A 25,341-nucleotide genomic window follows, 5' to 3' on the forward strand; every position below is an offset into this window, starting at 1 on the left:
CCTGCAGAGATGAGAAAGGAGAATCTAGCCCGGTTAGATGCTTTCCACAAACTCTGCCTGGGGCCTGGGCCATGAGCTGACAGACTTAACAGTTTCCTTTATAGCCTCGACACACAAGGAAGGAGAAGAGTCCAGGTCTTTCTCTTGCTAGAGGTACCTGTCCTCCACATGTTAAAAAGATCCCTTGAGACTGCAGATTCTGTTTTGCTTTGATGCCAGATGGGAGCAGGGGCTCCAAGGAGTCCCCTGGACAGGACTGAGAGCTTCTATGGCTTCCCAATTGCCTCTTTGCCAATGTACATGCTGATGTTCAGGACAAAAGGCTTAAGAATCAGATCTCTGGGCAGGCCAAGGACTCCGAGGCCTCTTTAGACCTTAACAGGCCCGGGGGATTAGTCATTCAGGCAGTCAAGCATGGGCACAGTTTCCTTTAGTGCTGTTGGCCTTCTCTGCAACCCTCAAAGTAGAACCAACCACAGAGAGGAAGGCTGACTTCCAAGGAAAATCTGAATGAGGGCACTTTCATCAGGGGGCAAAATAAAAGAAGAAAACAGATTGCTGATTGCATGTTAATCAGCTGACCCTGTCTAATCCCACCCCCTGGGGTATCCAACAGCAGGAGTCTCTGAAGCCAGAAGCCTGGCAAGGCTGCTGGCTGCTTACCACCCTTGCTCTGCTGCGTCTACAAACACCGTCTCCCACACAGTGCTGGCCCCTACAGCTCACCTCCAGGTCAGGCCCAGCTTTTAACCTCCAATAACCATCTCTTTGCTCTGTCCGATCTCAGTGTCCCTTCTCAGTGTCAGAGGTATGTCTCTACCAGTCAAGATGCCCTGGGGCTCCCAGGGGCTTGGGACTACTGGAGAGGTCCCTCATTTGGGCAGGCTAGGCCCCATCCTGCCATCCCAGGACCTGCCTCTGGGACACAGTACAAATGCCCAGACACCCCATGAGAATCAGACTTGGCTTGGGGGGGTGATGGCAACAAGGTACTTATTTGACCTCTGGCTCCTATTTCTTCCTGCCCAACAACCCAAGACTGTTTTTTAGCATTTGATCCCATTCCCTTTTCATAACCTTTTATAGCCTTACTGCCTGGGTCTCCAGCCCTGAGTCTCCCTTTCTCATCTACTCTCTTTGTGCTCCTAGTAACTAAGGCTCCATCTCACTGACCACACTGATGGTCCCAGCTCCTTTCTCCCTCAAACCCTACTCTTTTCCACTGCTCTTCCCACTCCACTATCACCTCTGCAACTTGGCTCTGAGCAGTCAGACCCTCCCCAAGGCAGGGTGCTCTTGGGACTTCTGCTCGCCCAAGGTACTCAGTTCAATTGCTCAGCCGTGTCCATTTCTTTGCAACCCCATGGACTACAGCACGCCAGGCCTCCCTGTCCATCACCAACTTCCAGAATTTACTCAAACTCATGTCCGTTGAATCGGTGATACCATCCAATCATCTCATCCTCTGTTATCCCCTTCTCCTTCTGACTTCAATCATTCCCACCACCAGGGTCTTTTCCAATGAGTCAGTTCTTCGCATCAGGTGGCCAAAGTATTGGAGTTTCAGTTTCAACATCAGTCCTTCGAATGAATATTCAGACTGATTCCTTTAGGATGGACTGGTTGGATCTCCTTGCAGTGCAAGGGACTCTCAAGAGTCTTCTCCAACACCACAGTTCAAAAGCATCAATTCTTCGGTGCTCAGCTTTCTTTATAGTCCAACTCTCACATCCATACATGACTACTGGAAAAACCATAGCTTTGACTAGATGGACCTTTGTTGGCAAAGTAATGTCTCTGCTTTTTAATATGCTATCTAGGTTGGTCATAGCTTTTCTTCCAAGGAGCAAGCATCTTTTAATTTCATGGCTGCAGTCACCATCTGCAGTGATTTTGGAGCCCAAAAGGATAAAATCTGTCACTATTTCCCCATCTATTTGCCATGAAGTGATGGGACCAGATGCCATGATCTTAGTTTTCTGAATGTTCAGTTTTAAGCCAACTTTCTCACTCTCTTCTTTCACTTTCATCAGGAGGCTCTGGTGCTCAGGCCTGCACAAATCTCAAAGCCCAGAGCTAGCTTCTGCAGATAGGGGAGCCACTGGCACACGGGATCTTCACCTGGCTCTCACTTCCGACAAAATCCTGCATGTCAGATAGTCAGCCAACTTCTCAGCTAGAAGATCCTCAGATCATAGAATTAACTGTATAAGTGCTTCTGGTCTGTCTGTAATGAACAGCACAGCAATGGCTCTGTTTTGAAGTGCAGGGCAGCTAGGTCAGGGGCTGTAGCTCGCTCCAGCTTCCTCATCCTACCCATTTTCAGACTTTTATGTGTTGGCGTTTCAGATCAGTTCAGAAGTCTTGTTTTTAACCTTCTATGTACTTTAGTGATCTCTGTCCTGTAATCACAGCCCATTAAAATATTTACTTAATGCCACATTGAAAAAATAAAGCAAAGTGGATCTGGTCTGATTTCCCACCAAACAACTGAATCCCTTGTGATGTGGCAGACAGAGGCCTTGCCCTGTGCTTTTTGTTGCTTAGTCACTCAGTTGTGTCTGACTCTTTTTGAACCCATGGCCCGCCAGTCTTGTCTATTCATGGGATTTCCCAGGCAAGGATACTGGAGAGAGTTCCCATTTCCTTCTCCAGGGGATCTTCCCAATCCAAGAATCAAACCCACGTCCCCCACACTGGCAGGCAAGTTCTTTACCACTGTGCCAGCAGGGAAGACTTTGCCCTGTGTAGGATAACTATGTGAGGGGCCCAGAGCTTCCCAGGCCCACTGTTGGATGTGCTATCTAGAACTTAAGCCTGGTTGCTCCTAATGTGTCTAAACTACTACTTCTCATTTTGTGGTCCAAGAACTTTGCTTTCAGGGCTTCTTTGAGGCCCTCTCTTCGCTCCCTCTATAACTGAGGCCAAATTTTCTTCAAACTCTTCAACAAAAATGACATATCGCCACAGGTGGACTGAAGGAACTGACATCAGATTTGAGCTGTCTTCTATTATATCAGACAGTGGAGATACCTGCCACTCTTCCCATTGAATTCTTTTGTTTTAGGAAGCAGTTATTTCCATTAGAAAATGTTAGAATAAATAGGTTTGTGGTTATTTTTAAGTGAATGAATAGTGAAATAAATGGATAGGTAGTCTGTTTTAAATGAGAGGATACACAGTTTTAATTTCTAATATGAGAAAAAGCAGTAATAGATGTAACCAACACAAAGGCTCTATGAGGATCTTCAGTATTTGTTAAAATAATAAATTTGAGAGTCCTTCACGTATATGAAAGTAGCCTTCATGTCCCCCTTTGCATCTCGTCTTTTCTGGGACAAATTTCTCTTAGACTTCCAACAGGTCCTTACGTGACTCAGCAGCACACCCTCCGGCTAAACCTCAGTCTATTGGTGGTGACTCAGAGCAGGCACTCAGAGCAGGACACGCTGCCTAGAGGGCTGTGCCAGGGAACTGCCTCTCTCGCTCTAAATACTCTGGTTCCTTGAAAACATCCCAAGTTCCATGTGGGGGAGGCTTTGTCTCCTCATCAGCTCATCTCCTACTGAACTGGCAATTGCTCAGGTTCCCAGGGCTTTTTCTCACGTATTTCTAGAGAAGCGGGTCACCCCAGCGCTGTCCTGGTGCAGTTGAGTTTTTGCCCCCGGTTAGAATATCACACTAAACTCTATTAAACCCTCCCTTAGTTTAGTGTGCTGCAGTCTTCCTGAATCTTAATTCTGTCACTGAATGTATTAACTAGCCTTCCATCATCATTAGCTGGCCTTCCTTCTCTGTCATCCACCAAATTGATTAATACGCCAGCCGTCTCCTCTCCAGTCACTGATAAAATTATATCGCATGGGATGGAATCTCCTGAGCCCCACTAAATACACCATCCGTGTTGAGGCCAATGCATTAACAGACACAAGCAGCTATGTACAGACCTAATAGTATGGCCATCAGCCTTAATATTTCACCCTCTCCTGCACAGGACCCCGAACTTAGGACCCTGAGTGAGTCCTGCTTCCTCCTCGCGCTATGCCGTCTGCTCACAGATGTAACTTAACATGTCCCCAGTTTAAGTCACCACCTTCATGGCAGGGGAACTGTTTGTTTTTTTTTTAATGTACTGAGATACTGTGCTATGTGTTAGAACTAAAAGATGACTCAAATATTTTCAGATTCTAATATTCTGGGGCTGAAACTTCTGCCTTGGCAGGTCCCATACTCCCCACCTCCAGACTCATCAGTGATGCCACCGCCTCCTCCTGCCCCCACAGGCATACCCTTACCCCCTGACCAGGACCCTCTAAGTCCACTCTGGCTGGCCTGGCTGCTCCTGCTGTGCCCCCAGGGGAGGGACGGGTGGAACACTCAGGAAGATTGAGGCTAGAACTCAGGGACTTTTCCTTGGAACCATCGGAGGTAGCTTCACGGTACCCTGAGCTCTGTTTGATCAGATAAGCTTCACTGGCCTGGAAACCTAACCACAGAGTTGATGTCGTTTCCATGAGAAGAGGTTGCCAGCTCCCAAACAAACGTCCCACGCAGAGCTTTGGAGGGGAACCCATCTGTAAACGCAGGGCTGCGGATGTTTTGCTGGCCTGATGCCCATGCCCAGGACCTCTGAGTGTCCCCAGCCTTCTCCAGTCACCCTCAAATGTGGAGCTGCTGGCACGAGGCCAGGCCCTGGAAGGGAGGTATGTGGAGCCCCCTGGCTCCAGAGGCTGCTGCCCCTCAGACTGACGCCTCCTGCTAAAAACTGCAGCGGAAGTCCCTGGGGAGAGGCCGTGGCTGAGGGGCCACCTGTGGGTCTGGCCCATAAAACTCGAGAGCCCTAAGGGCCATTGCCATGACTCCCGTTGGATTCCAGGCTGGTAAGCTCTAGATGTTCAGGGAACAGTACGAGCCGTAACCAGTGCAAAGGTCGCCATGGATCTTAAACCAGGGATGTTCTGGGCCCTCCTTCTTCATGTGACATTCCAGGCCTGGCTTCTCTGTGGTGCACCCCCACCTCCAGAACCCTGAGATTCGGAAGCAACAATGATGCCGCCTGTCATAAACAGGTAGTGAGTATCACAGGGAGAGCCTACCTGCCTGGGTCTAATACTCTGCTCTGCCATTCCCCGTGTGTCAGTTTTCTCACTTGTAAAGTGGGATCACGGCTGTCCCCGACCCACATGGTTATTCTGATGTAATGCTCACATTGGGCTTGGTCAGTGCGTGTTCAAGACCAATACCTCCCATAGACACCGACTGTATCTATAAGATGACGGAGCCAGCACAGTCACAAGAATTATTAGCTGTTTCTTTACAAGTGCCTTTCACCCTTTTTAGAGTGATTTTATAGACATTTACCTTCATATGAGAGCTTCCCAGGTGGGTCAGTGGCAGAGAATCCAACTGTCAAGCAGAAGACACGGGTTTGATCCCTGCATCAAGAAGATGCCCTGGAGGAGGAAATGGAAACCCATTCCAGTATTCTTGCCTGGGAAATCTCATGAACAGAGGAGCCTGGCAGGCTACAGTCCATGCGGTCGCAAACAGGTGGACACAACCTAGCAACTAAACAGCAGCAGTCTTCATGTGAGGCAGGGCAGAACAAGTGCTCGTGCTCTCAGTTTACACAGGAGAAAACTGAAGGTCAGAGAAGGCAGGCAAGCCCCTCGGCCCCCCAGCTTGTCTTTGGCAGACTCAGGATAGTCTTCTGTTGGCCCCACACCATGCCCTCGACACCAGAACACAAACGTCCTCACAAATCTACTTCTCATCACCACCAAGCTCAAAGCACCAAGTATGAGCTGTCTAAATATTTTTTCAGCCTTCAGCTTTTGGGTGAAAGTGATTTGATTCAAACTTTTCCCAAGCAAGTTAAAGTGACACAGATAGAGGACAGGCCTCCAGGACAGAATAAGAGACTTGGGAAAATCCTTCATGTCAGGTGAAAGAGGAGAGTGAAAAAGCTGACTTAAAACTCAACATTCAAAAAACGAAGATCATAGCATCCAGTCCCACCGCTTCATTACTTCATGTCAGAAAATTGTTCAACTCCTACTAAAGTAACAGAGCACCCAGCATTCTAATCTTTCCTTACACCCAAGGGTGCTGAAAGCCTTAGACAAAAACTGAGATGTCACCAGAACTTTTTTCTTTCTTTTTTTTTTTTTAAGGAAAAGGGCAAAGTGTATAGTTTTGCCGGTAGGTGGCGATAGAATAATGAGGCTAAAGAAGCTGAATACTTAAAACATATAGATCATAAATATTTTGAACTTGGAGATCATCCCACCCAAACTGCTAATATTACTCAAAAAGAAATTGCTGTTCATGGAGGGTATGTGACTTGCTCAAGGTCCTACACCTGGTTAATGGCTGAGTCAAATTAAACTCACTTTTCACCATGAACCCAGAATCTACAAGAGCACAGACTTGCCTTTCACAATAGCCTGGCATCACTGAATCATGTAAAGGAGAATATCACTTCATCTGAGTGTGCTAATTGAAGTGTGCTGCAACGCTGATGGCCTTTAAGAAATGAAACAGTTGGTTACGCTCTTAGCCTTGTGAGCTGAAGGTGGGAAGAGGGGGTGGGAAGGAGGAGAAAAATAGCCATGTGGGTGTCCTTATGAGGCTTCCTAATATGTTTTGCTGCCCCTTAAGTCCCTTCCAGACATACTCCCCCAAAAGATCAGGGACTATGGCATAAGAAAGTTCACTTCCTGACCACCCCTGCCACTGCATCAGCACTGGTGTGCGGTGAAGGGCGTTTGCCGCTTTGGTCCATTCTGCTTCAGGCGCGCGGGGAGAAGCCAAGCCTCAGGAAATGAGGGGACTGCCTACTCCCTGAAGGGGCCAGATTTGTTCTGTGTGGTTCCAAGGGAAGAAACACAAATAGATGGAGGAGGCAAATGTACCCGGAATGATAATGGGCATATTTTGGGTGCATATTAAGTGTGATGGGGCTTCCGTGATGGCTCAGCAGTAAAGAAACTGCCTGCAGTGCAGGAGATGCGAGTTCGATCCCTGGGTCAGGAAGATCTCCTGCAGGAGGAAATGGCAACGCACTTCAGTATTCTTGCCTGGAAAATTCCATGGACAGAGGAGCCTGGCAGTCTATAGTCCATAGGGTCACAAAGAATTGGACACGACTGAATGCACACACGTGATTAAGTGTGATGAAGAACAGACGGATGGATGGCGGATAAAGGTTTCAGACTGGCATAAAGAAAAGTTTTTTCAAAGTCTCAATAGTCCAAGAAGAAATGCTCTATTTTTGTTGTTGCTAAAGTAATAAGTTCCCTGTCTCTGGAGGTATTCAAGCACCCGCCAGCCACTCACTTGGTAGAGATGTTATTGAAGCAGGTTAATGGGTTGCATTGGAGCAATGGACTGGTTCAAAATTGGGAAAGGAGTACATCAAAGCTGTATATTGTCACCCTGTTTATTTAACTTATATGCGGAGTACATCATGAGAAATGCAAGGCTGGATGAAGCACAAGCTGGAATCAAGAGTGCCAAGAGAAATATCAACAACCTCAGATATGCAGATGACACCACCCTTACTGCAGAAAGCAAAGAAGAAATAAAGAGCCTGTTAATGAAGGTGAAAGAAGAGAGTGAAAAAGCTGGCTTAAGGGACTTCCCTGGTGGTCCAGTGGTTAAGACTTCACCTTCCGATGCAAGGGGTGCAGGTTCAATCCCTGGCCAGGGAGCTAGGATCCCATATGCCTTGCAGCCAGAAAACCAAAACATAAAACAGAAACAATATTCTAACAAATTCAATAAAAGACTTTAAAAATGGCCCACATAAAAAAAATATTTTTAAAAAAAGCTGGCTTAAAATTCAACATTCAAAAAACAAAGATTATGGCATCCAGTCCCATCACTTCATGGCAAATAGATGGGGAAACAATGGAAACAGTGACAGAGTTTATTTTCTTGGGCTCCAAAATCATTGCAGATGGACTGCAGCCATGAAATTAAAAGATGCTTGCTCCTTGGATGAAAAGCTATAACAAACCTAGACAGCGTATTAAGAAGCAGAGATTAACTTTGCCAACAAAAGTCCATCTAGTCAAAGCTATGGTTTTTCCAGTAGTCATGTATGGATGTGAGAGTTGGACCATAAAGAAGGCTGAGAGCCAAAGAATTGATGCGTTTGAACTGTGGTGTTAGAGAAGACTCTTAAGAGTCCCTTGGACTGCAAGGAGATCAAACCAGTCAAACCTTGAATATTCATTGGAGGGGCTGATGCTGAAGCTCCAATACTTTGGTCACCTGATGTGAAGAGTCGACCTATTGGAAAAAGACCCTGATGCTGGAAAAGATCAAAGGCAGGAGGAGAAGGGGACGACAAAGGATGAGATGGTTGGATGGCTTCATTGACCCAATGGACATGAGTTTGAGCAAGCTCCAGGAGATGATGAAGGACAGGGAAGCCTGGTGGGCTGCAGCCCATGGGGTCACAAAGAGTTGGACACGACTGAGCGACTGAACAGCAAAAATGGTGGTTCTTCAAATTGCATGAGCTTTCAGTTCCCCTTGAATTTCAGGACTGCTATCATTCCACGGTTATTGGTGCATAGTGAAAGGAAGAACAGAGTAAAGATGTTTTTGTCTCTGACTTTAAGAACTTTAAATAAGAAAATCACACAGATTTCAGGTTGCTTCATCCCAAAGTCTGGTCTTGGGTTTCTTTACTAAGCTTTCTGCCATAATTAGAAAATGTTATCATCCTGGCAGTTCACCTGAGGGCTTCTGCTGGTTTCATCTAACTAATGAATGTTTTTTCCTTTAATCCTGAAAATCAGGGGAACCTGCCTTGTGGAAACCTGAATCAGTCCTTCTCGATGCAGGTAATTATACAGCCCATCCTTCTGGCCATGACTAGATCAAGATTCTTAGGATTACAGCAAATGGCACAGAGGTCAAATCTGCTACAGAAGATTCCTCCAGTGTCACCTCCAACGTTAGGTATCTGGTGGCCAGGCAAAGGGCCCACTGAAACCCCCACAGGAGGACTGGGTCAGGGACAAGACTGGATTCACAGAGAGGGAAAGAAATGTGAAGACAGAAGGCAGTGAGTTCCCAGCCCCCAAAATGGGTTAGACCCTCACTCCATCTGGGCACACACCTTAATTTCCTTCTATTTCTTCTTCCTTCTTTGCAAATGAGATTCAGGTTTTTTCTTCACATGAATGAATGTTGTTCCCTATTTACTACATTAAAGTGTTTAAAACTCCAACAGCAAACACAGTTTCAGACTCTTGGTGCAAGGACAGATTTTGCTGGTTTGGGGGCAGGCGGAGGGAAATGGAGGAGAGGACTTGGGCCTCTGGACGTGTATTTCTTCCCCTCCCAGGACTCCTGGCTGAGAAATGCCATTAGTGAATTTTTTTAATGATTTGAGGAAGTGGGATGAGCAAGCTGACCTTTAATGGGAAGATGAAATCATGTGCTTTGCAAATTGGAAAAACTAACAAAGCCAAGAGAAAGCTCACCCCACCCAAGAGTGGAGTCCTGAGCACCTTCCTCCATGGAGGTGGGGGATTCTTGGCGGGCATTCCCCAGCATCCCAAAAACAGGAGACTCACTTCCGGTGCTGCAATTACACTCTGCCGAGAAACTCATTGGCCTTTCTAAGCCTTAAAAGACTATTGTCTTTATTTCCTTATATGAAACATTTGTGAATGTGGCTCCCAGGTAAACAGCTCTAAAGAAAACCCTGAAGCTGAAATTCAGTTCACATACACACATGCCCTCTCAAAGCACTAATCCTTTTGTTTCTGCATCTGGTCTCAGCCTGCAGGAGGGGACAGGCTGCAGGGTAGACCCTCTTGTTTGTTTGAGCTGCTAGTATCTCATCTCTTCTCCGGTCTACACCCAACCCCGTCCTTGGTCTCACTCATCTTTGTTCATCAACTCAGTCACTGAATATTGACTGAGGACCACAGGGAAGGTTTATGTGATGGGTGAGACTCATCCCTGACCTCAAGATTTTCAGAACTGTACAGAGGGATAATTTACACTGGCAAAGTGCTTAATGCTTTCAGATAAGGCTAAGGCTCAGATAGATTAAGCTAAGGGGCTGTAGAAGACAGATCTGAACACACTTGACTTCAAATGCCCGTAAGCACCCAGAGGAGTGCTGTGTCTCTATTGCACTGTCTGTAAATATTCATTCATTCTTATCTCCTCAGATGGGGGTGGTATGGAGAAGAGCACAGTTAGCAGTAAGCCCAGCCCCTGGAGCTGAGTGTGAATATCCATTTTGTCCCCATCCCTGGGGTGAGGCCAGATGCTTCCTGTTCTTGTAAGTCACCAAAAGTTTTACTGCTCTTTCCAGGATTTGTTCCAAAAGAAGAATTAAGCACACAGTCTTTGGAGCCAGCATCCCAGGGAGATCCAAGTAAGTTAATTGACAACTAGAAACCCCTAGTGGCTTTGACATCTGATCTGCTCTCTCTCCCCTCTGCCCACTCACTCCCACCCACACCCGCCTCTCTCCTACCTTGGATCTATTTATCTCTCTCCTGTCACTTTGTTCTAAAGGAAAAGGGAAGCTTCTGAAGGATTTAAACTATCTGTGTACAAGAGTGGGAGAGGATCCGATGTTTAAAATGTCACTATGGCAACAGGCTGGGGTGGAGTGGGGGGACAAGAGTGGATGAAAGGAGGAGACTGGCTTGCCAGTGAGGATGAAGGTCTGCAGAGATGATGGTACACAGAGCTCAGGGTGGGAAGCATAAATGGAGAAAAATGGGCAAATCCAGGAGACAGAGAAAGAAGAAGCTAGAGGGGTGGAGGTGAAGACAGGGAGCAATTAAAGATGATTTGAACAACTGGAGCTGCCATGAGGACCACTGGAGTTGGAACAGGTTGGGGCAGGAAAGTATATTCTGTAAGATATTCAGTCTAGCAGAGAGTTGGCCACCCTGACATTCAGAAACAACAGTCCAGCTGGAAACTTAGAGTTGGAAGATGATGAGGGCAAAACCAAGGTTTTGAGAACCGAAAGAGAACAGAAAGTGTGACCCAGGGAGATAGGTTACAGTAAGAAGCAGGGGACTTAAACCTGAAGATCTTTGATACTGACTGGGTGGAAGAGAAGCCACCCAAGGATACAAGCAAGAGAGCAGAGAAAAAGAGGGAAACCAGGAGGGAGCTGTGTGTTGCAAGCATCTGCAAATTCCCCCAGAAAGCCGTGACAAGTCAGCCACCAAAGGGCTGCCAGTCTCAACTCACCTATACGTGAGAATCACCTGCAGATATCTCAAAAAATGAAAAATGCCAATTCTTGCCTCATACCTACTGAACCTGAGTCTCCCTTGATTTTGCCACTCAAAGTGTGGTCTGAGGACCAGCAGCATCAGGCATTACCTGGGAGCTTGTTAGAGATGCAGACTCTCAGGGTCCACCCCAGACCCACTGAATCCAGCAATTCCTTTGCACATTAATCCTTGAGAAGCACCGCCTAGAGTGATTCCCAGGCATTTTTATTTGTTGAAGCTGCATAAGGAACTCAGATATTTATCCAGGGTTAAAAAACACTGGCCTAATATATTAGTCAACACAAAGCATTCATCTATAAAATTGTACCATGTTGAAGAATACCAAAGCAATTAAGAAAATTGGTAGATTGATTCCTGCAGACACTTTGTCTTACCTTTCCTTCCTCCTCTTCCATCCTCAGTGAGCATAATAAATTGCTCATGCTGAACACTTCATAACCCAGTTCTGTCCCTTTGTATTGACACTGTCATCTTCCCATCAGCATGTTTTCATCTTAATGTGAGAAAGCCACTAGGGTCTCAGTGAGCACATGCCCTGAGTGTGAGCCACTGTCACTCAAACATTCTTGGATGCAAATCAAAACTACAGTGAGGTATCACCTTACACCTATTAGAATGGCCATCATCAAAAAATCTACAAGCAATAAATACTGGAGAGGGTGTAGAAAAAAGGAACCCTCCTGCACTGGTGGGAATGTAAACTGATACAGCCACTATGGAAAAGAGTATGGAGGTGCCTTAAAAAACTAAACACAGGACCACCATATGACCAAGCAATTCTACTCCTGGGCATATATCCAGAGAAAACCATAACTGAAACAGATACATGCACCCCAGTGTCCATTGCAGTGCTATTTACAATAGCCAGGACGTGGAAGCAACCTAAATCTCCATCAACAAAGGAATGGATAAAGAAGATATAGTACATATATGCAATGGAATATTATTCAGCCATAAAAAGGAATGAAACTCTGCCATTTGCCGAGACATAGATGGACACAGAGACTCATACAGAGTGAAATCAGAAAAACAAATATTGTATATTAATGCATATATATGGAATCTAGAAAAATGGTATAGATCATCTTATTTGCAAAGCAGAAATACAGACACAGACATAGAGAAAAAACATGGGCATATCAAGGAGGAAAGCTGGGGGTAGGATGAATTGGGAGTTTGGAATTGACATATATAGATTATTGATACTATGTATTAAATTGATAACTAATGAGAATCTGCTGTATAGTGCAGGGAATTCACTGCTTTGTGGTGACCTAAATGGGAAGGAAATCCAAAAAAAGAGGGGATATATGCAAATATATTGCTGATTCACTTTGCTGTACAGCAGAAACTAACATTGTAAAGCAACTGTACCCCAATAAAATGAATTTTAAAAATTTCTTGGAAAAGAGGAGCAAAGTTAACCCCAGTTTCAGCCATTAGGCTGAGTGAAGAGAATGAAGTAAATAAACACTTTGCTTCTTAAAACCTATGAAATCAATGTCTCAATGCTGAACATAGCTCAAGATGTAAGAAATAAGGAGAAAAAAAATGGTCTAGGAAGAACCAAAATAGATGCTACAAAATCCATGTACTCTTGTTTGGCCCTTACTCTACGTTATTCTTTTCTCTAAATAAAAAAATAAAGGATTTTCATTTAAAAAGGCGTATTGAACTACGCTGCTGACATCTGAAAGAAGAAGTTCTCTTCAGGCGTGCTTCTCAAACTTTAATGTGCGCATCAATCACCTGGGGATCCTGCTAAACTGGAATCTGATTCTATACGTCCAGGTGGAGCCTGGGCGTTCACATTTCCAGCAAACTGTTGGGGCTGGTGGGCGGCCAGCCCTAAAGAGCACCACTGCCACCTGCTGGCGGCAATTCACATCACAAGCCTGGACCTAGGAAAGAGTGGGAATAGCCCTGTTGAGGAAACATGTCAAGCCATAGAGCAGTTCTGCTGTTCTTTTGCTTGATTCTTGACTTTCAGTCAGTTCAGTTCAGTCACTAAGTCGTGCCCGACTCATTGTGACCCAATGGACTGCAGCACGCCAGGCTTTGCTATCCATCACCAACTCCCAGAGCTTACTCAAACTACTGTCCATCAAGTCAATGATGCCATCCAACCATCTCATCCTCTGTTGTCCCCTTCTTCTCCTCCTGCCTTCCATCTTTCCCAGCATCAGGGTCTTTTCCAATGAGTCAGTTCTTCACTTCAGGTGACCAAAGTATTAGAGCTTCAGCATCAGTCCTTCCAATGAATATTCAGGACTGATCTTTACGATGGACTGCTTGGATCTCCTTGCAGTCCAAGGGACTCTCAAGAGTCTTCTCCAACACCACAGTTCAAAAGCATCAATTCTTCAGTGCTCAGCTTTCTTTATAGTCCAACTCTCATATCCATACCTGACTACTGGAAAAACCATAGCTTTGACTAGATGGACCTTTGTCGGCAATGTCTCTGCTTTTTAATATGCTGCCTAGGTTGGTCATAGCTTTTCTTCCAAGGAGTGACTTTTAATTTCATGGCTGCAATCACTATCTGCAGTGATTTTGGAGCCCAAGAAAATAAAGTCTCTCGCTGTTTCCACTGTTTCCCCATCTATTTGGCATGAAGTGATGGGCCCAGATGCCATGATCTTTGTTTTCTGAATGTTGAGCTTTAAGCCAACTTTTTCACTCTCCTCTTTCACTTTCATCAAGAGGCACTCTAGTTCTTCTTCACTTTCTGCCATAAGGGTGGTGTCATCTGCATATTTGAGGTTGTTGATATTTCTCCTAGCAATCTTGATTCCAGCTTGTGCTTCATCCAGCCCAGCATTTCACATGATGTACTCTGCATATAAGTTAAATAAGCAGGGTGACAAGATACAGTTTTGATGTACTCCTTTCTTGATTTGGAACCAGTCTGTTGTTCCATGTCCAGTTCTAACTGTTGCTTCTTGACCTGCATACAGATTTCTCAGGAGGCAGCTCAGGTGGTCTGGTATGCCCATCTCTTTAAGAATTTTCCATAGTTTGTTGTGATCCACACAGTCAAAGGCTTTGGCATAGTCAGTAAAAAAGAAGTAGATGTTTTTCTGGAACTCTCTTCCTTTTTCAATGATCCAGCGGATGTTGGCAATTTGATCTCTGGTTCCTCTGCATTTTCTAAATCCAGCTTAAACACCTGGAAGTTCTTGGTTCACATAGTGTTGAAGCCTTGCTTGGAGGATTTTGAGCATTACTTTGCTAGCATGTGAGATGAGTGCAATTGTGCGGTAGTTTGAACATTCTTTGGCATTGCCTTTCTTTGGGATTGGAATGAAAACTGACTTTTTCCAGTCCTGTGGCCACTGCTGAGTTTTCCAAATGTGCTGACATATTGAGTGCAGCACTTTCACAGCATCATCCTTTAGGATTTGAAATAGCTCAACTGGAATTCCATCATCTCCGCTAGCTTTGTTCATAGTGATGCTTCCCAAGGTCCACTTGACTTCTTATTCCAGGATGTCTGGCTCTAGGTGAGTGATCACACTGTTGTGGTTATCTGGGTCATGAGGATCTTTTTTGTATAGTTCTTTTGTGTATTGTTGCCACCTCTTAATATCTTCTGCTTCTGCTGTAAGTCATATGTTATAAGTCATACGGTGATAGCAAATACCCTCTTCCAACAACATAAGAGAAGACTCCACACATGGACATCACCAGATGGTCAATATCAAAATCAGGTTGATTATATTCTTTGCCGCCAAAGATAGAGAAGCTCTATACAGTCAGCAAAAACAAGACTGGGAGCTGACTGTGGCTCAGATCATAAACTCCTTATTGCCAAATTCAGACTTAAAGAAAATAGGGAAAACCACTAAACTATTCAGGTATGACCTAAATCAAATCCCTTACGATTATACAGTGGAAATGACAAATTCAAGGGATTAGATCTTATAGACAGAGTGCCTGAAGAACTGTGGATGGAGGGTCATGACATTGTACAGGAGGCAGGGATCAAGACCATCCCCAAGAAAAAGAAATGCAAAAAGGCAAAATGGTTTCTGAGGAGGCCTTACAAATAGCTGAGAAAAGAGAAGTGAAAGGCAAAGGAGAAAAGGAAAGCTATACCCATTTGAATGCAGAATTCCAAAGAACAGCAAGGAGAGATAAGAAAGCCTCCCTCAGTGAACAATGCAAAGAAATAAGAGGAAAACAATAGAACAGGAAAGACCAGAGATCTCTTCAAGAAAATTAGAGATACCAAAGGAACATTCTTGACTTTAGTGGAATCTTTAAACTTCACTTCTTAATTTCATTTGCTTCTTCCAATCTTCATCTCAAGGATCATGCTTGGGCATAGGCAGTTTGGAGGCAGCAAAGGACAGGGGTAGCCAGCAAATGAGAAGAGTTGGCAGGCCCCAAACATCCAGGCAGACAGGGTCCAAAAGCTTACGAGGTCTCCAGTGAGCCCAGGCACTGATTCCAGATGAAGTGAAGTCAGCCAGGCCCAGAGAGGTCCCTGTCATTACCTACTTCTCCTCTGGTTTTGATTGTCATGCACCACAGCAAGAAAACAAGGCGTTTTCTCAGAACCTTTTCCCTTCATGTCCAGTTCTGTAGTATCACTCTTTACTAAGTATTCGTCAACAATTCTGTTTAAAACTGTATCAACTCATGTCCATTTCTTGCTTTCATTAATGTATATATGTGCGATGTGCTCAGTTGTGTCTGACTCTTTTGAAACCCCATGGACTGTAGCCCGCCAGGCTCCTCTGTCCATGGAATTCTCCAGGCAGGAATACTGGAGAAGGTAGCCATTCCCTTCTCCAAGGGATCTTCCTGACCCAGGGATCAAACTTGGGTCTCCTGCATTTCAGGCAGATTCTTTACAGTCTGAGCCCACACATTTTCATATACATACATACATACACACACACACACACTATATATATATATATATATATATATTAGGGCTTGCAGGTGGCGCTAGTGGTAGGAAGTGACAACCCACTCTAGTATTCTTGCCTGGAGAATCCCACGGACAGAGGAGCCTGGCGGGCCCCAAAGGGGTTGCAAAGTGATCAATACAACTTAGCAACTGAACACAACAGCTGACATGGTCTGAGCTAGGAAACCATTCTGAGGGCCTTCTTAGACTTGACTTGGAGGTCTGGCTTTTGAAGTCTGTAACTGTAGCTAATACAGAGAATTCTACAATAACCATGGAAATAAGTACCAGCCCAAGTATCTGTGATCTTGGTGCCCAGTGAAAATCTACTGTGAATATAAATAAATAAGTATATCTTGCATCTTGCTACTCTTTTTTTTTTTTAACTTTCTTTTCATTGCAATCTCAGGCAGCTCTGGTTGAGGAAGCAGGGAGTGGGTGGTGAATGCAATGAGAGGAGCAGAATAACAGAGTCTTTTTCTGCTTCTCAGGCTGCAAAGTTGACTTGTCATTTTTAATTGATGGAAGCTCGAGCATCGGCAAACGTCGATTCCGAATCCAGAAGCAGTTTCTGACTGATGTCGCCCAGACTCTTGACATCGGCCCTGCCGGTCCACTAATGGGTGTTGTTCAGTACGGGTAAGTGTGGCTCTGAATTCGAAAACCAGGGCATGACCCTCGTTTCATTTTGTGCCAGAAAAGAAAAATATCCATACATCTAGAGCACAGCAGATTCATTCTCTTCCCTGATACAGACGTAAATGAGAGAAACTGAAGCAATGCAGATGCCAGTGAAGAAATTTGAGGCCTCCAAAAGGAGGGAGAGGTTAATCAACACTTGAAAGTAAATGGCATTTGCACTCCTGATTGGTAGAGAGAATATTTGTTTGGGGATTAAGAGAGCTGGGTTCAAGTTTTCACTTAGCCAATAGCAGGCTGTTTGGCCTTGGGCTAAGGCCTTCACCTCTCTCTCAGGCAATTTCCCTTTCAACCCTGACTCCTCGAGTATTAGTTTGAGGGGCTTCTGTGCTGCCTTATAGGTGTGTGTGTGTTAAGTCATTTCAGTCATGTCCAACTCTCTGTGACCCCATGGAGTATAGCCCGCCTATAGTCCACTGGATTCTCCAGGCAAGGAGACTGGAGTGGGTAGCCATGCCCTCCTCCAGGGGATGTTCCCAACCCAGAGATTGAATCCAGGTCTCTTGATTCTCCTTCATTGGCAAGTGGGTTCTTTACCACTAGCTGGGAAGACCAAAAACTCTGTAGCAGAGGTCTCATTATAAGTGAGATGACCAGAAGTCATGGTCCTCTGGGTTGAGTTTTCTCCTTTCTCCCGATAACCTGAGGCCTCTGCACCGGTTGGGGGAAAGCTCACCTGGCAACGGGGAGCACTGCAGGAGGTTGCAGGGCTGGGGTGAGGGTCCCCAGCAGTCACCTAGCTGACTGTCCCCAATTCATTCTACCGTTCTACATAGGATAGAAATGGAGGGCTCATACTGATGTCTACCCTCAACTTTTCTCTTATTGGGGATAATAAATCAATCTTATTTCACATGCAATAGATGTCTCTTTAAAGCTGATTTACAGATATCAGCTGGAAATAAGTAATCAAAAGAGCAAACAAGCTCAAATCTCAAATAATAGGTGGCCTTTTGATCAAGTACCATTAAGGGCAGGATAACTGTCTCACTTTTCACAAAGGATCTCGGATACAACCTTCCGCCTTCATCCCCCAGATCTGTAGCTCAGCCTTGGCCTTGGAAACTAACTTAGGCCTTGGTACCTCTTGCTCAGAAGCTGCAGTCACAGCTTATTTGTGCCTTGTGACAAGTTAAAAAAAAAAAAAACCTTATAACAGCCAGGAGGTCTCCAGACCCTTCATTTAGAGCAGCATTTTAACCAACGTTGTTATGTCAAAGACACTAGGATATTTAGTTCTGAGATCTCCAAAGGAATAAGAATGCTTTGCTTTCACAAGGGCCTATAACATTTGTATTTTTAGAATTAAATTCCAATAACATATATAGCACCACCTTCTATTTCGGTGAAGAAAAATCGCTGAGCTAAGTGGCACTTGCATACAATCCGAGTCAAATATATAAAAATAAACACTTGCTACAAATGTTAATTCTGTGTCAGATGTTCCGGAGCCTTTTATCTTGAAGTAGGAAAATAACGTGGTTTGGGCCATTGTTTTCCTATATTTCAACATGCCAACCTGTTTTCATTCCTGTTTTTCTTTTTAAAGATAGCAAATGAATAGCAGGCTTCTCTGGGGAGGAAATGTAAGTGTTTTAGTGCAGATGTCCCTGGTCAGTTTATTGAGGGATTTAAAGCTTGGTGTGTCATCTTGCATTAAAAAATAGCTGCTTTAAAAGCTGTGTATACCAAAGTTTATAGGATAATATGAAAATAAGGCGATAAATATGTCAAGGAAAAGAAAAATGGCAGGCAGACTGTTTGGTGTGCTGATGGGAACACGGATTAAAGAATAAATGTAGCAGGGTAGGAAAAACAATTCAATAAAGGCTTCTTCCTCTCAAAATAACATTTTCTCCCACTGTGTTCTTAACGTCATCACCATTTACAGGGAAGAGTCTACCTCCACGCTTTCCAATGTCACTTTCTAAAAATACCTTTGCTGTTTGTCCTTTTTTCCCATCCCGGGTCCTTATTAATTTAAAGCCCTTAAGAGAAACGTGTCTGTTTTCCTTCACTTTCTGCTCACACAACCCAATCGATCATCTTCAGCCTCAGGGTGGGGTGGAAAGCACAAGGAACCGGTGACAGGACATCTTGAATCCTAGCTTTTGCTCCACTGGGTGACCTTAGGCAAGTCACTTAGCCTCTCCATGTAAGAGCTGCCATCGGTGAAGTCCGGGGCAGGCGGAGCGGCTGATTTATTAGGGCTCTTCCAGCCCAGATGTTCATAATTCAGTGACTGGCTCTGTACTAAGAAGACAGCCAATCAATGAACGTTGGGCGAACCCACTGGAAGCGCTTCGTCTCCCTTCCAGCCTCGGCTTCTGAATAGGTGGGTGAGTGATGAGCAAGGAAACAATGGCGACACAGAGGTTATACGTCCGTCGGGGGAACAAAATCAGTTGGAGAAAAGCACTAGGAGGGTGTAATGAGGCTGAAGGGGAAATCCACGCACCCAGAAGTAAAAGCTGAAAATGCTTTTACATCTGCTCCAGCTCTCCCGTCCATTCTTTCTCCAGCAAATGGTCTTAGTATGCAGAGGGGGAGCGTGTGGGGCAGGGAATGGTGAGAAGCAGAGGTCGACGCAGATCTGAAGCCAGTGTTTCTGGAAGAGGCCTCACCAGTGTTTGGCTGGCTGGGAAACTGGTCCCCTTTCTGGCCCATTGGGTTCTTACTAGATTCTAGTACTCACGTCACGACCTGCCACTGGGGATCAGCCCCCTTCTCTCAGAATCGCAGCGCAGTGGGGGCCCTAGAAGCTCATGCTTCCACCTCCTCATGTTACAGTAAGGAAACAGGCTCTAAAAGAAATGCCCACCCCACCAGGAACAAGCTCCCAAGGCGAGGCGTAGGCTGGGAAGGAGCTGGCAGAGGTGGGAGGACTGGGAGCTCCTTATTCCTCCTCTCGGGCCTCTCACCCCCATCAGCACTGCGCCGGGTCCACGTGAAAGATACAAGAACATTCTTTCGCTTGGCTTTCCGTAGAGCTGAGGCAGAACTTAGACTTTTGAATGTGGGATTTAGAAGCCTCATACGATGAACAGGAAACAGAAGGCAAATAAGAAATACAAATATGAGAAGCAGAACAGTGGCCTGATGGGCAAAATGCAGAGCTTGTTCTGCCTGCTGGTCCCTAAGCATCTGACACAGAGACACTTCCAGTATAGGAGACAGAAACCAGCCCAGGCAGGCGGGTGGAAGGAGAGTGATGTCACAGGATTCGGGGTCACTGCTCCCCTCCCTCCTCCTTTCCTGCATCTCCTCGGCTCTCTGCTTGTCCTCTCTGTCTTTCCCCTCAGTGGTCCAGCATCATCCCCTGCCAGGCTCGTGGCTTCTGCCCCTTTCTGTAACTTCTTTCACTGGCTGGGTTCCTACTTCTGGTCCAGGCCAGGGGGACCTCTTCAGCCTGGGTGGTGCCAACCTTCTCCGTCTCCCACGTCCCCTCTCTGCACACGCAGAGGCTTGGAACCCAAGACTGGATTAACCTTTCAGCAACCACAGCATTCCTTCCACAGTCATCACGTACCTCCAGTAAGAAAGTCCACATTTGATACAGACCCAGAGAGGCTGAGTGACTTCCCTAAGAATACACAGCTAATGCTTGACCACTAGGAAGAGGATAGATATTAAATCTTGGGTTAATCTCTAAAATGTGAAACCAAATTGACTTCAAAAATTTTGCTTCTCTGCCAAGAAAGCTCCTGATTATTGATGTTTTCCACCAAACTGAGGACTGAGACCCTGTTGAAGAAAAGGCCAAGGACCAAGCCCTCATTCTGCACACATGGTCTCATTTTAGAATTAAGCAGCCAACAGGCTTGTGGTTGCACTTAAGACCAATGTGAACACTAAGAGGCTAGATGAAAGAATGGCCAGACAAGTAACTATTCGGTGAACTGTAGCAAACAGAACAGTGAAGCCAAGCAGGTTACATTTTAGCTGCTGCCTGGATCCACGGGTACTGAATACCCTCTGGACCTTCAATATAATGTTGTCTTCATCCCCAGTTTCAGTAAAAATGGAACAGAATTGTACATGTTCTTCTGAACTTTGTAATCTATTCAAGGGTACCAATACTGGAAAACAAGCTATAAAATAGAGCAAAATATTGGTTGTTCTTCATTTCAAAATGAAATCCTTTTCTTTGCTCATGGTTCTCTGACAGGTGTCCTGTGTTTAGCTCAAAGTTGGGCTGCATTTCCTTACTTTACTTCTCAGCCCACCCAACTCAGCCCAGACTGAACACCCTCACTCACATTCAGTTGAGCCTCCCTTCCTGCCCCCCAAAGCAGGAAGGATGCTCAGAGGCTCCCGTGGACCAGGTGAGCCGTCCAGTGTGGGGCAACCAGACTTGGGGGAAGAAACCAGGTGTTGGGTGTGGTGCAATGGGCGGAATAATGGCTGCAAAGCTGCCCATGTCTGACTCCCTGGAATCCACGGCTGTGATAACTCACTGAGGCAACAACCTTCCTGGCTGTGTGGAATCAATTCACTGGTTTCCCATGAAACAGCAAAAACTGGCTTCATAAGGAGACCTATCATTTCCAGCAATGTATCAGAAGCAGAAATCCCTATTATAAGAAACATTTTGGCCCTTTTTTCATGCAACTTGAGAGGGAAACAGAAATGTAAACAGAATGAGCCTCACAAACAAGACCGACTGAGCAGATGGCTGCTGCATGTTCAAAACCCGATGTTATACTTATTAGGTCCAGTGCGGAGGCCCCACCAAGATATTCCATCAGAGCCAGAGGGGCCTGGAGCTGTGATTAAAGTCAAGGACCCTGAGACAGGAGACTGTCCTGGATGCCCAGGTGTCCCAGTCTAATCACTTGAGTACTTAAAAGCAGAGAACCCTTCCCAGCTATTATCCGTTGAGGGAGATGTGACTATGGAAGAGGCTCAGAAAGATGCGACGGCTGGCTCTGAAGGTGGAGGAAAGGGAAACCAAGAAACACGTGCTGGAAAAGACCGGGCAATGATGGTCTCTGAGAGCCTTTGAAAGGGAGCATGGCTCTGCTGGGGAGAGCCCCCACAGGCTGCTGACCTCCAGAGCTGTAAACTGTAAGTGTGTTGGTTCGGCCACTAAGTTTGCAAGAGAAATCAGCAACTGCTACACCTGGCAAGGAGGACCCTTCTGTCACGTTTTCTTGAGTTTGCAGCACATGAAGAAGTGAGAGGGTTTGGGGCACGAGCCCCCACAGGAGGGGGCCTGGGAGATGTTTGGCACCACAGGACCCCAAAGCAGGAAGGGGCTGCCTGGTCAGGTTGCAGTCACCAGGGGAGCTTTTAGAAATGCTGATGCTTGGGTGCTATCCCAGACCTATTAACCTGGAATTTGGCAAATACCCAGAAGCTAGTATGTTAATCTGTAGCCAAGGTGAGAATCACTAACCCCAAGGGAGAGGAAGGGACAGCTTGGCTTCCCTGGAAAGAGGGCGGCACCTGGCAGAGCTTGGATCTCTCCAACCCCTGCCCCGTCCACTCCTCGAGCCCTCCATCTACACTGCCTGTAGAGAAGTGACAGGACCCAGAACAGCTGCCTGTCTCCCTGGAAGGGTTCTCCAGGGCCTAGGGGCACTTGCAAAGACCTCTCGGCCCCTCTTCTTTCAAGGCAGGTGAACCCTTGAGCCACACGCCTCAGGGACACAGACTCTAGGCTGAGTGAGCTGGGAATAGTTTACACAAGGATCTGATGCTTTTCTGTTCCCACCACACAGTTCTCCCAGCGGGACAGAGGAAACAAAGCCTGCCCTTGTCTCCTGCCCTTTCTACGTGGATGGGTTCTCCTTGACCCTGCATTGCACATCGCCAGGGCTTCTCTGGGGGGCCCCCATCCATGCCATGCTGAGATTATTCTCCCTAGATCCTTGGACCATTCTGCTAGAGAAGCAGACGGCCATTCTTGTGCACATTAGAACTACTTAGGAACATTTAAAAACCCCAACGCCCAAAAACTGGGGTGTGCTGTTTTCTGGTGACCCCTGTGCCCCAGGACCCTCCCGTCTCCCGTCTCCTGCCTCCCCCCAGGAGCCCCATTCTCCTTCCTCTCTGCCTTTCTCACACCTTCTGCAGATTTATTTATTCTCCCCCCTTCCCCATATCACTGGCAGCCCCACTGCTGATGGTCTTGATTCTTACAGCATTCTCTAAGACAGAGGTCCCCAACCTCCGGGCCATGGACTGGTACTTCCTGTCAGATCAGCGGTGGCATCAGATTAGAAATAAAGTACACAATAAATGTAATGTGCTTGAATCACCTCAAAGCCATTCTCCCCCTTCGAAGACACTGCCACTCAAACATGATACACCATGTCATGTGTATGAGACATAGCCTCTCATGAGGCTATAAGAAAGGCAGAACCTCAGACCTCACGTCCAATCCACAGAATCTATATTTTTAAAAAATCCCAGGTGACCGGACGCACAACTGAGTTTGGGAAGCACCAGACACTGTTGTCAGGACATTCTACGTCCCTGCACTTATTAAGCCCTGCAGCATAACGGACAGCAAGCTGGAGAGCCCTCTGGCTCCAGAGTAATTCTCAGATCAGCAGAGTGCATGCCCATATTTCCTCCAACAGGAAGATGCGTGCAGGTTAACTATTTTTTTGGTGGTGGGTGGAATTATTGTTGCTAATTACACACACACAAAAAAATACTCCTCTAAACACAAAATTTGATTATAAGACTCTGCTCCAAATCTCTGATCCTAGGAAATGTGAGAAAGGCTGGTGTCCTTTCAAAAGGAGCCAGTTGTGCTAAGGCCCTCAGCAGGTTGGCCTGGGCCCCTGCACTGACCATAGCTGCTCAGTCCTTTAAGGGGAGGGACAGAATCATTTCACTCTGAGCTGAGTAATGCCCTCAAGGGGCAAGTCCATCACCCAACCTGCTGCCACCTTAGGCAACCAGGGTTACCCCAGAACATCCTCCTGAGTTCACACACATGGTTCAACTCAGTGACTAACTCCATAAGTCATCACACTTTAGCATTACGAAAATTAAAAGGCTAAGGATAGTCAATAGAATGAGCTAGGCTCCAACAGTATGTGAACTGAGAAATTCTAGATGTTCAAGCTGGATTTAGAAAAGGCAGAGGAATCAGAAATCAAATTGCAAACAGCTGTTGGATCATCGTAAAAGCAAGAGAATTCCAGAAAAACATCTACTTCTGCTTCATTGACTACACTACAGCCTTTGACTGTGTGGATCACAATCAACTGTCAAAAATCTTAAAGAGATGGGAATACAAGGCCACCTTACCTGCCTCCTGAGAAATCTGTATGCAGGTCAAGAAGCAACATTTAGAACTGGACATGGAACAACAGACTGATTCCAAATTGGGAAAGGAGTATGTCAAGGCTATATATTGTCACCCTACTTATTTAACTTATATGCAGAATACATCATGTGAAATGCCAGGTTGGATGAAGCACAACCTGAAATCAGCATTGCTGGGAGAAATATCAATAACCTTAGACATGAAGATGACACCATCCTTATCACAGAAAGTGAAGACGAACTAAAGAGCCTCTTGATGAAAGTGAAAGAGGAGAGCGAAAAGCTGGCTTAAAACTCAACATTCAGAGAACGAAGATAATGGCATCCAGTCCCATCACTTCATTGGCAAATAGATGGGGAAACAATGGAAACAGTAAGAGACTTTACTTTGGGGGGCCCCAAAATCACTGCAGATGGTGACTGCAACTATGAAATTAAAAGACGTTTGCTCCTTGGAAGAAAAGTTATGACCAACCTAGACAGCATATTAAAAAGGAGAGACATTACTTTGTAATGCCTGTTGGGGAGCCATAGTCAAAACTATGGTTTTTCCAGTAGTCATGTATGGATGTGAGAGATGGACCATAAAGAAAGCTGAGCGCTGAAGAATTGATGCTTTTGAACTGTGGTGTTGAAGAAGACTCTTGAGAGTCCCTTGGACTGCAAGGAAATCAAACCAGTCCATCCTAAAGGAAATCAGTCCTGAATATTCATTGGCAGGACTGATGCTGAAGCTCCAATACTTTGGCCACCTGATGTGGCCATTAGAACTGACTCATTAGAAAAGACCCTGATGCTGAGAAAGATTGAAGGCAGGAGAAGGGGACGACAGAGGATGAGATGGCTGGATGGCATCACTGACTCAATGGACATGAATTTGAGCAAGCTCTGGGAGTTGGTGACAGACAGGGAAGCCTGGCATTCTGCAGTCCATGGGGTTGCAAGGAGTCAGACATGACTGAGCAATTGAACTGAAAGATAATCAGGTTATTCTATTGTAACCTTAAAGTAATGATGCCTTGGAGGGAACAGTTTTGAAAGGTTCTTTCTAAAGGGAATATGATTAGTAAATGTGTTTCTACTGCATCAAAATTCATTTGAGAGGCTCACTCCATGTGACTGGGGTGAATCAATAGACTAGGACTTTAA

At 45.7% G+C, this 25,341-nt stretch overlaps 1 protein-coding gene across 2 annotated transcripts in view; it reads left to right on the forward strand.

Moving 5' to 3' along the window:
- Positions 1 to 25,341, forward strand: part of VIT (vitrin) — a 125,154-nt gene that overhangs the window by 82,091 nt on the left and 17,722 nt on the right. For both annotated transcript variants that reach the window (XM_040224630.1, XM_040224629.1), the window contains 3 exons: positions 8,811 to 8,855; positions 10,346 to 10,408; positions 16,701 to 16,848. In XM_040224630.1, the coding sequence (XP_040080564.1) occupies positions 8,811 to 8,855; positions 10,346 to 10,408; positions 16,701 to 16,848 (256 nt within the window). The remainder of the gene's footprint in view (positions 1 to 8,810; positions 8,856 to 10,345; positions 10,409 to 16,700; positions 16,849 to 25,341) is intronic.

Source organism: Oryx dammah, unplaced genomic scaffold (assembly GCF_014754425.2).
Source record: "Oryx dammah isolate SB20612 unplaced genomic scaffold, SCBI_Odam_1.1 HiC_scaffold_25, whole genome shotgun sequence".
Lineage (NCBI taxonomy): Eukaryota > Metazoa > Chordata > Mammalia > Artiodactyla > Bovidae > Oryx > Oryx dammah.